This window comes from Hippichthys cyanospilos, chromosome 10, assembly GCF_059441005.1.
Source record: "Hippichthys cyanospilos isolate Australia breed blue-spotted pipefish chromosome 10, RoL_Hcya_1.0, whole genome shotgun sequence".
Taxonomy (NCBI): Eukaryota; Metazoa; Chordata; class Actinopteri; order Syngnathiformes; family Syngnathidae; genus Hippichthys; species Hippichthys cyanospilos.
The window spans coordinates 12,560,367-12,575,752 of NC_142378.1; the positions used below are offsets into that span (position 1 = coordinate 12,560,367).

The following is a 15,386-nucleotide window of genomic DNA, read 5'->3' on the forward strand; positions in this document are numbered from 1 at the left end:
GGATGTAGAAACAGTAAACTAGTACTTACACAGACACTCAGACAAGTTTTATACTTTATCCCATCAAATGAACACACACAGACCCTGTTTTGAAACATGATGCATATTTAATGATTACATTCCGATGTGACCAGAGTTCCCTTAATATTGCACTTCAAAATACTGTATGTGCTTTTGCTGACAGTGTAGATAGAGCACACATTAAAATGTACATCCTTAGCCGCTTGTGCATGGTCATCGTTTCCTATCTGTGGCCATTTGTTAAAAAAAGTACTGATAAGTATGTTTCTTTGCGTTTGGAAAAATGGGAGTCCAAATTCCGTCCATTTTAAAATGTACATCCTTAGCTGCTTGTGCCTGGTAATTGTCTTGGATTAAAGACCATTGTTCAGTGTTTTCCTAAAAAGGACATAATAAGTGTACGAAGACTATTTAGTGTTTTCCTAAGAAGTAATTATAAGTGTAAGTCAAAATTCCATTTTAGGACACTAATAATTGATCATTTGAATCAAGGTAGGAATATCACCTAAAATGTTATGAACCCACCACTACCACCTCGAAAAATGCTGTGATTTCTCACACACACACACATAAAAAAAATACTTAAAAATGTCATAAGAAAAGCCAAGTTTTTGGAGGTTTTATGTTCCAAAGTTTATTTCCCACCCTGAACACTCCCAAAATGCTATTTTTTTTCATTGATGTATTTCAAAGCATCCCTTGCTTATTTTCCGCTTTCCCACCGCCCTGCCCATGCAGATAAAAACATCTTGAGGGGGACAATTCACAACTCCTCAACAACTTCCCGCCCCGCCTGTGCAAAAGAAAATACAAGCCGTTGCTGACCTTATCCACGTCCTTTAGTTTTGTTTTGGCCCCGGAGCGGAGGAGAGATTTTGCACCGAGTCGGCCAAGTAAACAGCAATGTTTCATTTCTTAGCTACAAGTTTTTACTGTAGAAATGCTTGTGACCCAAACGTGTGTTTGGGATCATACGGCCGGACAATTCACGTCAATAGTAAATAATTCACCTACGGGCAGAAGAATACTGGGTCCCTACGGGGACTGATTAGCATTGTATTTTAATGTCAGTAAAATGCCTGTATTGGGCCCTGTATTCACGCTGTTGCAATAGTCTCCATCAGCCGCGTGCCTCGTGAGGATGAGCGCTCAAAATGGATGGATGGATGAATATTGTGTGGCCCGCCGCCCATGAGCTACATGAAGGGGGCAAGGCAGCCACACGGTAAGAGTCGCGGCCTCTGCAAACGAGGCATTTTACTTCCTGGTTAGAAATAGTGGTTCCATAAAAATCTGATTTCATCGAAAAGTAAATCGCCAATGTGCCAAATGTAATTTATATGCGCATATTACATTGTAGTAAGAAGAAAATAAGTGACAGGCCATTTAAGAGCTGACATTTACATAAAGTAGACACAAATTTTTCAGACTGCTGCCACAACAGGAATGATAAAGTTTGAATACATTTGACCTCAACGTGAGCAGAGTGAGAGGGAAAAAAGATTGGGACTTAGTGGTTTTCGGTAGGAATACAGCATACAGTCAGATGATCCGAATCAAGGCAAAATCTAAGCTTTAGCATTGAATAAAAACATATTGTATGTCCAGAAATAAACCAGGGTACATAACATGGCAGCATGGTTACTTTGCAGCACGCCTTGTATTGTTAAAGTCCGCTAATTTAGCTATTTTCAGCAGTAACATTATTTTGTATGTAATATTGAGCCACCATTCATACTGTTTTTTTTAAGTTTCCCTTCAACCAAAACACCTGGTTTAAATGATCAGGGTCATTATTAGGATTCTGCGAAAAATTCTGATGAGCTGGTGCCCACCACAGCGGACACAATAGGCTGGGTCTAAGGAGGATATACTTTTCCAAGAAAACTAATCAAAGTCAGTGTTGACTGGAGTTTTTAGCTCAATCAAATTGCCAAGAAATCAAATGTAAATGATGGAAATATTTTAAAAAATCACATTTCAAGTAATGACGAACATACTTCACATCAAAACCCACTGTGCTAGGACACTTACTTGGTAATAAAATTAACCTCGTCTTTGTCCTGAATCATATGAAACAAAATGATGTGCATTTTCACAGCCAAGAGGTCAGATATTCAACACGTGTCTGTGCAAGTGTGATGGGTGCACAGGCAATCCCAGCAAAGGATTTGGGTAAGTGCAAATCTCTCTCCCATTCATCAGTCTGCGTATTGTACACCTGGACGATGCTTGTGACATTGTTAAGGTGCCAGTTGTATCCCCCAACAATGTATATCTTCCCGTCCAGGAAGCAGCAGCCAGCCTCGGACTGCCCCGCTCTCATGGGGCTGACGGTGGTCCACTGGTCACTCTGTGGGTCGTAATACTCGACGGCCAGCACATCAAAACAGCGGTCCACACGATCCATGCGTCCCCCCAAAGCATATACACGATCTTGACAGCATATCATAGCATGCAGAACTCTGGGTTCGTTCATAGGCGCTCTGAAGTCCCACTGGTTGGTCGCGGGATCGTAGCAGTGTAAGGTTTTCTTATCATTTAATGAGACACCATAACCACCAGAGACGTAGAGCTTTTCTCCACAGAGAGTGCCTGCATGACCCCAAACCCTGCGTTTTAATGGCTCCACGTAGGTCCATTCATTTTTATTTGGGTGGTAGCACTCCACAGATGACAAACTTCCGGATAGGTTGCGCCCCCCAGTGGCATAGAGTTTCCCATTCAAGACACTAAGGTGAAACTGGATACGGGCCTCCTGCATCGGTTGAATGCGTAGCCACTGGTTTAAGTGCGGATCGAAGCGCGCGCAGCTGTTGACAGCCCCCTCACCACTGCGATACTGTAAGTGCTGCCCACCAACTACATACACAAAGTTATCGAGGACGGCGACGCAGGCGTGGCTGCACCCCGTGTCCATTTCGGTCAACTCCTTAAACTGGCGCGAAGCAATGTCGGGGAGATAGTACACCTTGGTGCTTACCGTGCGGTCGTTGTCGGTGTACGGGGTGCCGCCAAAGGCGATGAAAGATACGACGTCAGAACGAATGAGCGTGCGTGGCGACTGCATCTCATGCTGTCGGAATGGAAGAATTTGGTAATTGAAGGCTTCCAGGAGGTACTGGCGGCACTGCTCATCCTCCACCATGATGTCGACCGTCTGAATACTGTCCACCAGCTCAGAAGAACGCATGAGAGGGAAGCGCACATGGCAGAGGACTTTGCTGGCTTGAGCGCGGCGAGACTCATCGTGCCGGAGCCATCGAATAGCCGCGTGGAAGAGATCTATTTCGCTACAGTTCTTCAGCTTGTTGCTCTGCAGGAAGAAGACGAGGCGCTCCATCGGCATGTGCAGGAAGTCCTCCTCCTCGGCTATTTGAAGGAAGTGGCGGAACAAGAAGGCGTCCACCAACGCCTTAGGGGAAGACAAGCTGAATGTGGTCGCCACCTGGTCAATGTGTAGACATGTCTTAACACTCATGGCTGACTGGAGGAACTCCTCACAGAGTTCCACAACTGGGACCATCTGAAGGAAAACAGCTGCTCCAAGGACATCCTGGATGCAGTCCAGATCTAAAGTGACTTCCGAACTGTAAGCAAAGTCTATAATGTGCTTCAGGCCCCGGGCGGACAAACCTTTCAGCTCAATGGTATTTTGATTTGACTCCTTCATGCCTCCAGTGAACATGGCTCTGCAACATAAATACAATTCATTGGAAATCATACTGTGCAGCCTTCCATAAAGGGATAAAGCACTTATTTAACCATTCAGCAGTAAAATTATTTTTTTTTTAGGGTTAGGGTTAGTTAATATGATGAGTTACTTATTTTTTCAAGTATCATTAACACCTTTAACCCTTATGCATACATGGTACCTATGTGGTACCTTTTCAATGATTTCTTTGTGAAATCAAAGGAGAAAGCATTGAAAAAAACAAAAACACGAGAGAGTTGAAACTTTCGACTAATTATATGACCATTTTGAAGTTCAAAATACAACCATGCTGCAAAGTCTTAAATTTTGCAGCTTGGCGTACTAAATAATTATGCCGCATACGTTCCAAATTGGTACACCAAACAGCATTAGGAGTTTTTCCACTATAAGTGCCATCGCTCTCCCCCCACACACAAAAAAAAAACTGCATGGAATTTATTTTTGTCATGCGTTATTGACTCATTCAAAGCTCTAATATGTTGTATGAAGTAATCCGAAGTCTTTTTTTTTTTTTTGATACAGCCCCTTTATTTTTTTTAAAAGTCACAGAGGGGTGCATTCAAAAATAAAAAACTACATATGAATGGACAGAACATTGAGTGAAACAGCTCCATTATTTTTTTTAAAAGTAATGATTTTGGATATATATTGTTCTGGAGGGTAGAGGGTTGCAAAATAAAAACTACATATGTATGGATATATCTTATACATGAACATTTTGAGTGGTTTTAAGAAAAAAACAATTCATTAAAAATCTTAAAATTATCTTGCCCTCAAAAGCAGGTACCACGTTGGTACAAAAAAAAGCGACGGTAGTCTTTTTAAAATGAAGGCACAAGGGTTAAAAACCCCTTTTGTCACTTACTGTTGAGTGAAAATGACATCACATGTGCCCAAGGCTGAGATAAAGACCAATCATGGCTAACATGTTTTGTGGGTTTAGTCATGTGACATTCGCAAGCTGAGCCTTGTTGTTATCTGAGCCTTGAGCACATGTGCTCAGGGCTCAGGTAACAACCAATCACGACTCATCTTGCAAAGGTCACTTGACCAGAAAACAGTTGAGCAGTCTTGGTAGTTACCTGAGCCTTTAGCTCAGTCATTTTCAGTTGACAGCAAGTGGCAAAATGTGTGTTTCAAGGCATTAATTGTACAGGAAAAATTAGTTATCAAATTATTTATATAAAAATTAACTTTCTGCCGAAAATGGCTAAATTAACAAGGTCAGAGTTCTTAACATGAGAATGGTAAGGTTCTTCACCTTTTCACAAGGGGCTGGCCTTATTATTTATTTTTCTGCAACATTTCACAGGCCTGCATAGGAATTCACGCAACAAGACTCTCTATATATATCCAACGTCCATTCATAAATGTTACTTATTTCCATCTCTTTTCGTCCAAAAAGTTGATGCTCCTATGCAACACAGAAAAGAATCATTCATAATCATTTTTATAAGAGATGGTAATCGTAGCGGCACACTGGAGCGGTGGTTAGCACGTCCACCTCACAGTTCAGGGACTCGTGTTCAAATCCACCTCATTCCGGGCTTACTGTGTGGAGTTTGCAACCAGTTCGGGGTATCCCCCGCCTACTGCCCCAAATGAGGTGGGATGGGCACCAGCAAGCCTGCGGCCCTTGTTTAGAAAAGTGACGCTAGAAAATTGATGGATGGTGGTAATCGTAAGGGCAGTATTAGTAATGGTAAATAAGAAACTGTTAAAATGGGTTAATTGAACATTAATTGACTATTCACGGGATACTTTAGCCATTTTCAGCAGTTAAAAAAAGAAGTGATAATCATTATTTGTTATGTACAGATTATATCTTCAAAATTAAAAGATTTTGCCACTTGCTTTTAAGTAGAAACAATACATCACATGTGCTCAGGGCTCAGATAACAACCAACCATGGCTCATCTTGCAAATGTCACAATTCCTGTATACATGCAGATCAGAATGTGCTCCGAGCAGCATAATTTTGAAATTTGTTGTGTCTGCCATTTTCAAGTACATTCATTACCTTTCTCTTCCCATGAAACTGCTTTCAGTCAAGGTGCGCAAAGTGTTTTGCTTTAAATTGCAAGCATCAGCTAAGTGCTTTGAATTCAAAATGTAAGTTGGATCTGAAACCATCCTGTGATCCGCACTGACCTAAAGTAATCACTACAAGCGGCCAGCACAGCTTTGTGGACCTGGAAGCGCTCCTCATTGATGGCCAAAACCACGTCAAGAAGTTGGCCTTGAGCCCTCAACATCGACAAGCCCTGGAGCAGAGTGGCACTGTGGCTGGGGGCTGAAAACGTGCAGCGGAGGTTGCTATTCTTGCTAGCCATACTGAAACAGAAAAAGGCCTTATCACTTTGAGTGAAACAAAGCATCTTCAAATGTGTTCTGATATGATTTTCAGAACCCCATAGAATTAAGTTTACATTTTGGGTCTGCCAGACAAGATTATGTAGTGGTTGAACCCACAAATGTGTCAATCTGACAATTTCACTGGCAATAGTTACTATATATTTATGCAGGGCAATTTCTAGTTTCTGCAGTGCACCTGCATTTATTATTTTGTATTAGTGCACTCAGTCTGTAAGCACAAGCTACAACCGTATATAAAACACGAGAATCTTAATCAAATATCGATAATAGTGTTTTTTTGTTTTCATTTCAGGAGAATAATTGTATGATATACTGATGTAGCCAGTTGATGAAGATGACCGTCATTATGATGAGAGGCTGAAGACAAAAAATGTTTTTTTGTAAAAAGATGACAAGCTATTTTTTTAGAGTTGGTCGCAGTTCACTACAGCTTTTCAGTATTTTCATTGCTCAGTATTTGCTTTCATCTTTAATAAATCATGTGGGCACATAAAACATTTACACTGCAATGGAAATGCCCATTACGGTTGAGTTCAGCTCATAATTTGTAAATCTCGCATTTACATGTTCTAGTACGCTAACAATCCGAACGTTACTGAATTATGATCGATGGATATCAACGGCTTTTCTTAGCCTAGCCCCAACCGCGGAGTGTGGAGGCCCGGTTTGATCATCGATGTTTTCTGAGTTCCTAACCTGGCTGGAAGGCCGGTAGAGGAAAGGCAACGCAGAGCGAACCATCATCACAAACTCGTCTGATAGCCTTCAACGTCAACTCGCTCACCTGTTCTTCGAATGTGTCGACGCTATAGCCCCACCATCCGACTTCGCCATCTTCTAGCACACGGGGAACCTCATCGAGCATTTTGCGATATATCAAGAGAAAATGAACGGGGCTCGCTTTCAGGGCATCATGTTCAAACTTAAGTGCATTAAGTAACAGTAGAATGCAATCGACCACTGTAGACGGTTGCTGTGATCGGTAACGTCATATCCAGCCGTCTTTATTACACGCCCTCCTGTTGTACTGACAGTTTCCGGTCGCTTGGGGGCACAACGTAGCCAAAGTCTTAACCCATTTAAGCACACATTTTTCCTGGACATGAAAATATCAAAATCATATGCCATAACCGATTTGAGTAAGTGCAAATGCAATAGAACCACTCGACATCTTAAAGATCATGTGTATGAAACATTTTTGGAGCTTTGAGCCTGCCATCTTTCGGTCATGTGACAATATTCTCTAAACATGTGGCATTGATAACGTTTCATCTACACATTGTAGTATTTCAGTACTTCATGAAAAACGATTGAAAAATCACTTATAGAGTCTCATAAATAGAGTTTTCTTTATGGTCCCTTTTGTGATGGGTGGGTAGAAATGGGTTAAGGGTGTATCAGGATGGTACATTGCAATCTTGGAAAAAAAAACTATGAACATCATTGCCTTAATATTCATGCCACTAGAACACACGACTAAAACGACTGTTCTACTCGATTGTTTTACTTCGTAAATTTTCATTGCTATTGACATTTTTGAACCACAAGAATACTCGGTTTAGATGGATGGATAGATGGATGGATGGATGGATGGATGGATGGATGGATGGATGGATGGATGGTTGGATGGATGGATGGATGGATGGATATCAAGGATGTCAAAAAAATTTCTCAAATGCTTTATGATTTGACATCAAACAACTGTAATAAATGTCCATCCATCCATTTTCTTAGCTGATGTTGTTGTTGAATTAGATGTGAGAAAACTTGATTAAATGCACTTACATATTACCAATACTGGTTACAATATTGGCCCCTTTGCTTGACTCTAAGATCATCTTAACATGGATATCAATGATATTGAGTTTTTACTCAAATGGTTATGCTATCAAAGATAGTAAATAAATCAGATTCTGTTCTTTTGTTGTTCATGTCCTTCATAAAAACTCAAAGCCTTTCATTTCAAGCATTGATAAATAATGAATGCTCATAGAACTAAGAGCTAAGTCCATGCACTGGTGGGCCCTTTGCATTCAGAGCTCTCATAGAACAACTAGGACATTAATAGAATGACTGTTGTACACAGAGCTGGACTGGCACAAAATAAATGGAGCTTTTGATTGCAACTGGATGGTCCACACCACCTACTGTATGTGTGCATGCATTGGTATGTGTGTGTGCATGTTCATAGAGGAAAACAAATTAATAGCAGTGCATTGGCCCAAAAGAAACTGGCCCATTAGGCTTCTGCTTTGTATACTCGATGGTCATTTCAGCCCTGACTGTTTTACGAGTAACACTTTTTTCTCTACAAGTGCCAGGTTCTTTACATGTGGAAATCAGTGATAGGTTTTGTGAGAGTATGCAGCCATTTGATGTGGAAAATATTGAAATAACTCATGCAGCTAAATTGGTAACTTGCTGGGTTTTTTTTAATGTCTTGTTCTAAGATTATCTGCCCATGCTGTGTTTTATTTTATTGTATTTGATTTTTTTGCTAATTGCTATTAAGTTTGGTCTAAAATCACATTTGCGTTTTGTTTTTTTGGCTAGTTTTGAGTTCCTGCATCCCATTATCTTGTCTTCTCCGTTGCCTTTTCTAACATCTTCACTAAAGAGACAACTGCATCATCACACTTGGCTGCCAATGGTGTATGCCTAGGGCCCATTGGTTCATCTTGTTCTCTCGAACACTGTCAACTTATCTTACTAAATTGCCAAGAAGAAGAAGAAGAAAGAAAATCAGTGCAAACAAAGTGCACTCATTGCTTATGTGGTTTGTTTCTGCTTTGCCCACATAACCAAGTGTCTCCAAATCATATTTAATAAGGGGTGTCTAATTCTTTTAAAGCGTCTCTCAGCTGGAATGTTCATGCAGGAGGAAATGGGCTGTGATGATTAAATAAAGAATGAGTGAAAGGCCATCTGAGTTAAATATAATTTTCAGTTGTATAAATCGCAGTAGAAATTTGGCCTGCCACCAATAATTAATTCGATATAGAATCAATCTGTTGATTATTTTGTTTTTTTAATTAAGTGATCTAATTAAAATCACATTTTAGTTTTCATCCCTTTATTCAAAAATAAGACATCAATGTAAATTAACAATGCAGAAATGCACAGTCATTTATGATTCCTTTCATGGTTTGGTCCATATTATGACATATACTAGGCAAAAATACAGATTGTTACATTCCATTGCAAAAGAAAAAAAAATGCTTTGATTCATCACAAAGATGGGTCTGCTTTTATGAAGGACTACATAAATCGAACACTATATAGTTACTGCATAGAAGTTCAGTTGTGAGAACTGATATGTCTAAAATGCTAAACTAATGCTGAATCAATAGTTTAAAAATGATTAGCAATTGCTTGGTGATCACGTAGTTGGTTTTTATTTGTTGAATCTCTATCAGTTGTTAAGAAATAGCATTGCTTATTTTGTTAATCAATTAGCTGTTAATCATTGTATCTCTACAAAAACAATTTCAGTTCTTACATTGTCTGTTAGCTAAGCTCTGTTTGTCTTGTGGTTGGCAGATGTGTAGAACTGCATCATACCGAGAGCTTTTTTTTCTTTTTAAATATCCGCAAGTCGTAAACGAAACAGCTCTCGGTATGGTGCAGTGCAGTTTTACACGATTCAAATGATCACCTCTCAGACAAATTTATTACATAGAAATAATTGAACTGGGACACACATCGTGTTTTGTATTTTGCTTTGATTGAGTTTGTAGGGCTGTACCTACTATTTGTTTCCCCAAATCTTAAAACTGATTCGAAACAAAACACAATAAGGACATTGATTGAAAACAATGTTGATTAACACAGTGAAAACAACTACCACAACGGGGAAAAATGAAATAAAGCAATAACAATGTATGATACAGTTATCTTCAATTCAAGGCCAATTGGGAAAAAAAACTCACCAAGAAACAGCGACGTAACAATGATTTTCAATGTACGTGTTTATTATGTACGTAATAAATTACACAGTACATATGTGAACATTTGAATTGGATTTGGAGATTCTTTTTTTTCTATTTGCAATTGCCCACGAAGGCCAAAACACATAACACGTAATTAAATGTTTTATATCAATTGCAATGGCAACTTTTTCACGTCTATATTTCAAAATGCCTTTAAAATTTATATGATATACAACAATTGCAGAATAAATGTCAAATTATCTGACTCACTCCCACAAATTGTGCACTCATCATCTAAACCAGTAAATTTGGAAAGTGAATTACACTTTTTTCCTGATTAGATGAATCGACGTGGTTTTGACATGGGGGCGGGGAACATGATGTTTTACGCTTTGCGAACAGCAGATGTCGCTGACAACGCTCCCACCAATGAGTGTTAGTGGGATCCCAGTGTGACTTGGCACAGTGGTGGGAGAAGAACCGAGCTCAAGTCCCGGAGGAACTTAGGACGAAAGCGCTCTCTTTTCCGGCTTTCTTCGGCTTTCTAGTCCCTGCGCAGATCCTAAAGCTGTCAAACACTTCCCTGCGCGCAATTACGCACGGAGTCACTGCCGCCGCGTTGTTGGCTGAGAAAAGCCGGGGACAAAGGGAGGCAGGCTGGACTACAACTGATTTGAGAAGAGAGGACTCCTGTCGGAAGAAAGACGGGGAGTCGGAAGTGCTTTCGCCCGCTTGCACAAATATCTTACTTTGCTGTAAAATCACTAAGAGTTTGGGGATCGAGGTTGAACAATAGACGGGGGGTTTCACTGGAAACCGATTTCGGCATTCAGTTCTCATTTGAAGATCCTCCGAGCATGGGGTAAGTTTGACGTCTTATGTTCCCTCCGCCGTTGTCTAGTCCAAATGGAGGACGTTAGAACTGATCTCCGCGATAAGAAATGTGCACGACTTGGCATGCATATTTTTGTTTTCCGCCATTTGAACTTAAAAGCATGACCTGGTTTCTTAGACGTCTTGACCCGCGTGACCCCACGAAGGTCAGGCGCGCGGGGCATGCTTGGCATGTAAAATGTACATAGATACTATTCATCATGTTAGAGACTTTCAGGTATTCCAACTTTACAGTCATGTGATGAAACACAAGCAGAGGTTACGCTTGTTTGCAGTTTGCAGCAACCACGCTAATTTCCTGTTCTCTATTCCTCCATTCCCATCCACAGCACAAACTCAAACACGACTGGACCGCTTTACAGCTAAAGTGGATATTTGGTTTATTTGCATGGGGAAGCTCAAGCTGTGCTGTGTTGCTTCAGCTGTAGAGTGTATATATTTGCTTTGGCCTATGCTTGCTGTTTGATTCAAACACTGTCACCTTCTGTCCTAAGTGCAGTTTTCTCGTAGTCAGAACTCAAATAATCAAATTAGCACAATGGGCAAAATGCAGTCATATCTACCAGTTCTGTTTGGCATTGTGATTTTCATCACCAAGTACTGATTGAATGTACGGTAATACTGTACTGTTAGTACTATTTATTTCTGTTTCACGTTTGAGAAATCAAACAAGTCATAGAGTTTAGAACCGTCCATCAAACAAAAACAGCATCCATTGACCCTCTTACATCACATCAGAGTTCTGTCCACAAACATTAAACGTATTATCAGATAATCCACATCCACTGGCATTAGTGAATGCCACCTCACGTCCCAACAAGGCAAATGTCAGCCAGCGCTGACATTCAGCTGTTTAAGCCGACTATTTCTCTCTGGCCTTTTCAGCCTAGCTGAAAATTGGTACTTTGGAGAACAAAAAAGAACATCTACAATACATTTTTTTTTTCCTGAGATTGCTTTTCTGTGTCGCAAGAGGTTTTGTTTCTGGTTTCATAGCTATTATTTCAAAATAACTAATTCAAAAAGCAAATTACATCGGGACATTGACATTTACTACAACTGAAGTATTGTAAGAAATATGACGGATTCTTGCATAATCTCTGGTGGACCTTCAAGTTTTTTTAGCACTTTCTATGTCGCAGGAGGTTTTGTTTCTGGTTTGATAGCTATTATTTCAAAATAACTAATTCAAAAAGCAAATTGCATTTTGAAGTTGACATTTACTAGAACCGAAGTATTGTAAGAAATATGAATTCTTGCATGATCTTTGGTGGACCTACACATTTTTCAGCTACTTTTAATGATGTGCAACTTCACTCACTGGCATTTCAATTTAGAGGTTTCATTGTATATTGCGAGATCGTGTCTGTGAATACTTGTGTAAAATGTCATTCTTGGCCTAACGCTCTGTGTGCTTGACTGTTTTCTGATTTTGCTGCAGAGGAGTTGACATCCAGCAATAAAATGTACCCACTACACAGAGAGAGGTACACACACTCCCTTGCCATGCATGGCAGGGATGGGCAACAAGTGATCTGTAACGATCTTTATGATTAGTATTATTGTTTCAATGATGATTAAGATGGAAGCTGCGATTATGAGCATATTTTTTCTACGATGATGTCCATAAAAGACAGAAGTCTATTTATATTATATCTGGAAAGTATTGAGTATATCACCTTTTCCACAATTTGTTGTTATAGCCTCATTATAAAATGGAATAGATATTTTAATCCTCAAAACTGTACGCACAAACCCCATACTGACATTGTGGAAAAGCATTTTTTTTTAGTGGAAAAATGAAAAAATAATGTGCAAGGCCAATGTTTCTAGGAACCTATTCCCAGGGTTTGGCATTTACAAATTATGGAGGCCACAGAGCCTTCAAAGTAGCAGAAATATTTCTGTACCCTTTGGGATGATCAGTGATCATGATGTACCAGAACTCAATTCTGAGTTTCGTGTCAAAGGCTACGAAGATTTAAGAACATTCAATTTCTTATTACATTTTAATAAATGTGTGAAAAATTCAACCCTGTCTATAAAAGCAAAATGTGGAAAAATTGAATGCTTTCCAGATGCACTGTATACCTGTTATATTACTATGACTTTAAATGCGGTTTGGCACTCCTTTTGTTTTGTCAGAGCTGTGACGTATAGCACACCCACTTTTGCAATGATGTCTGAAACGTTTAAGAATCTCCAGGCAACATTAGGTCTTTTTCTGCTACTAATTGGGATCAGTGTGCCCATCCCTAGTTTTTTTCAAACAATTACTGTATTTCCCAATTCCCTTGTTGATGTTTCTCATTGTGGAATGTGTGTGTGTGTGTGATGTGTTGTGAATCATAGTTACAGTATTCAGTATTCATTTCAACCTTGTGTCTGTAGTTTTCATGTTGGAGCACAAATGTAGTCAATGTTGTATTCAAGGACTTATTTTATTTATTTAAAGTATTTGCCATTGTTGTAATAGTTGTTGACGCCATATTACCTTGGACTTTTGGAAACTATCTGGTGTGTCAGGTTGGGCAAATTTAGTTTATGATCATTTAATCTACTTAATCACCATAGTAAGTGGTCACGAGTCCACTTATTTATTGTGGATCACTTATTATACGTTTTATGTGCTTTGTTACAACAAAAGGTGTATCAGAAATGCCCGACCATCGGTGTCTCAAAAGATGGTGTATGTTTCAAGCACAGAATACACAAGCTTTACTCTTCAGTGTGGGCTTTATAATCAACCAGCGCAATGTACAGGAAGTTTTTTGCTTTGGTCAGTGCACGAGAGGAATTGAGTTTGTGCAAGTGTTGCGTCCGTTTTCTTAACACTACATGTTACAGATTAAACCGGTAACTAAATCATATTATGCGTTTTCCACACTGTGATTGAATACTAATATCAGATATCGCCCCAATATCAGAAAAAATATTTTATCAGTCTCATCACACTTTTCTAATATCAACACTAACATACAAGCAGTCCATTCCATATTCCACTCCTAAGCTTCTATCCAGCAATGTCTGGATCTAGTACTTGAGCAAATCTGATTAATCAATTAATTGAAAAAAAAGACAGATTAATCACTTGTGAAATAATCATTAATGAGCATGTATAATAAGTTGCCTTCATATAAATGGGGACCTAAGCAGTCTGTGTGGATGATATGTTGTGACACAATTTATTACATCATTCTCATGAAGGGAATATGAGGAGCAATTAGCATACTACTCGCCAAGCTAATATACTATTGTTATACCTGAAAGGTCGTTATTATGCGATAGAAAAACTTTTCACTGAAGTCAGACTGGACTCATTTTAAAGGAAAGGGTGTCCAAAATAGCAGGCAATTGAAAAAGGGTGGAGAGAAAATTATCCTAAATAAAGTGACACACATAGGTAAATGGGAAAGTTTATGTTTGTTACGGTGTACCGTCTGCAGAGAGGAATGGTTTAGAAGATTAAAAGTATATTAATCAAGAAGAGGTTAAAAAATGAATGCATGGCTATACATAGTATATTGAACACATACAGGTGGTATGTATACATTTATGAATAATGTGCTTTGTTTCCACAACAGTCTTGAGTTTTGATTCTAACTTTTGCAATCTGCATAATAACATTACAAAAGAGTGAATCCAAAGTGAGGAAAGCGATGCAGTGATTTTTTTTTCATATAGAATGGCAAATATACAGTATTGTGATATGTTGATGTCCTGATATAAAATGGCCTTAATCGTGATAGATTTTGTTATAGCTCAGTTCATACGTATTTCTTCTGTGCCAATAGTCATTGAACATTTTTTGACCTTGTAATTTTGGCTACATAATGAGTTCATTTGTAGTATAACAATCGGAAAACACACAACACACGTTGTGTCCTTACATACCTCTGACGAGCTACACAGTGGGAGGGCAATTTCAAAAAGAAAAGTAGTCAATTCTCCCGCACGACTGCCTGACCTTCACATAAGTGCTGCTTTTTCACACATGGAGTGCTTTGTCTCTTCTCTGCAAGATTTCTAGCGTTTGTGTGCTTTTGAGCTTATATAAAAAAAAGAACTGCTGTAGATTTTCCTTTTACTGTGCAAAAAACTCAAGGTGAGGAATAGGTTTGGTGCTGTTATGTGGCCAGGTGTAAGATTCTTTTTATTCTTTTGAAAACATGTTGGCTGGAGAACAAAGAAAACTCATTGGACAAATGCCCCAAAAAACAAAACAAAATCTGCCAAAACAATAAAACCTCCAAAAAAGTGTGAATATCAAGGGACAAGGTTTGTTTCTTCTTAACGCACAGATGGTTATTTATAAAAAAAAAAAAAAAAAAACGTGCAACTGATGTGCTTGTTTAAACTCGATTGTAGCGCGTATACAGAATACAGAACTGACTGATAGGGAAACGTAATGTACTGTACAGTATGTATTTGATTTCTTAATCTGACAACTA

General features: G+C 39.1%; 2 protein-coding genes across 9 annotated transcripts in view; one reads left to right on the forward strand and one right to left on the reverse strand.

Moving 5' to 3' along the window:
• Positions 1-1,918: 1,918 nt before the first annotated feature.
• klhl26 (kelch-like family member 26) overlaps positions 1,919-15,386 on the reverse strand; it is a 28,646-nt gene continuing 15,178 nt past the window's right edge. The window contains exons 1-3 of one of the 7 annotated variants that reach the window (XM_088424758.1): positions 6,897-7,129; positions 5,888-6,087; positions 1,919-3,713 (exon numbers count right to left, since the gene is read on the reverse strand). In XM_088424758.1, the coding sequence (XP_088280884.1) occupies positions 2,117-3,713; positions 5,888-6,087; positions 6,897-6,977 (1,878 nt within the window). In that variant the 5' untranslated portion in view covers positions 6,978-7,129 and the 3' untranslated portion in view covers positions 1,919-2,116. The other 6 variants (XM_088424752.1, XM_088424753.1, XM_088424755.1 and 3 more) reach the window with 6 other exon arrangements.
• Positions 10,488-15,386, forward strand: part of homer3b (homer scaffold protein 3b) — a 40,802-nt gene continuing 35,903 nt past the window's right edge. Inside the window, exons 1-2 of one of the 2 annotated variants that reach the window (XM_088424759.1) lie at positions 10,488-10,903; positions 12,377-12,422. In XM_088424759.1, coding sequence (XP_088280885.1) covers positions 12,400-12,422 — 23 coding nt within the window. In that variant the 5' untranslated portion in view covers positions 10,488-10,903; positions 12,377-12,399. The remainder of the gene's footprint in view (positions 10,904-12,376; positions 12,423-15,386) is intronic. The other variant, XM_088424760.1, reaches the window with a different exon arrangement.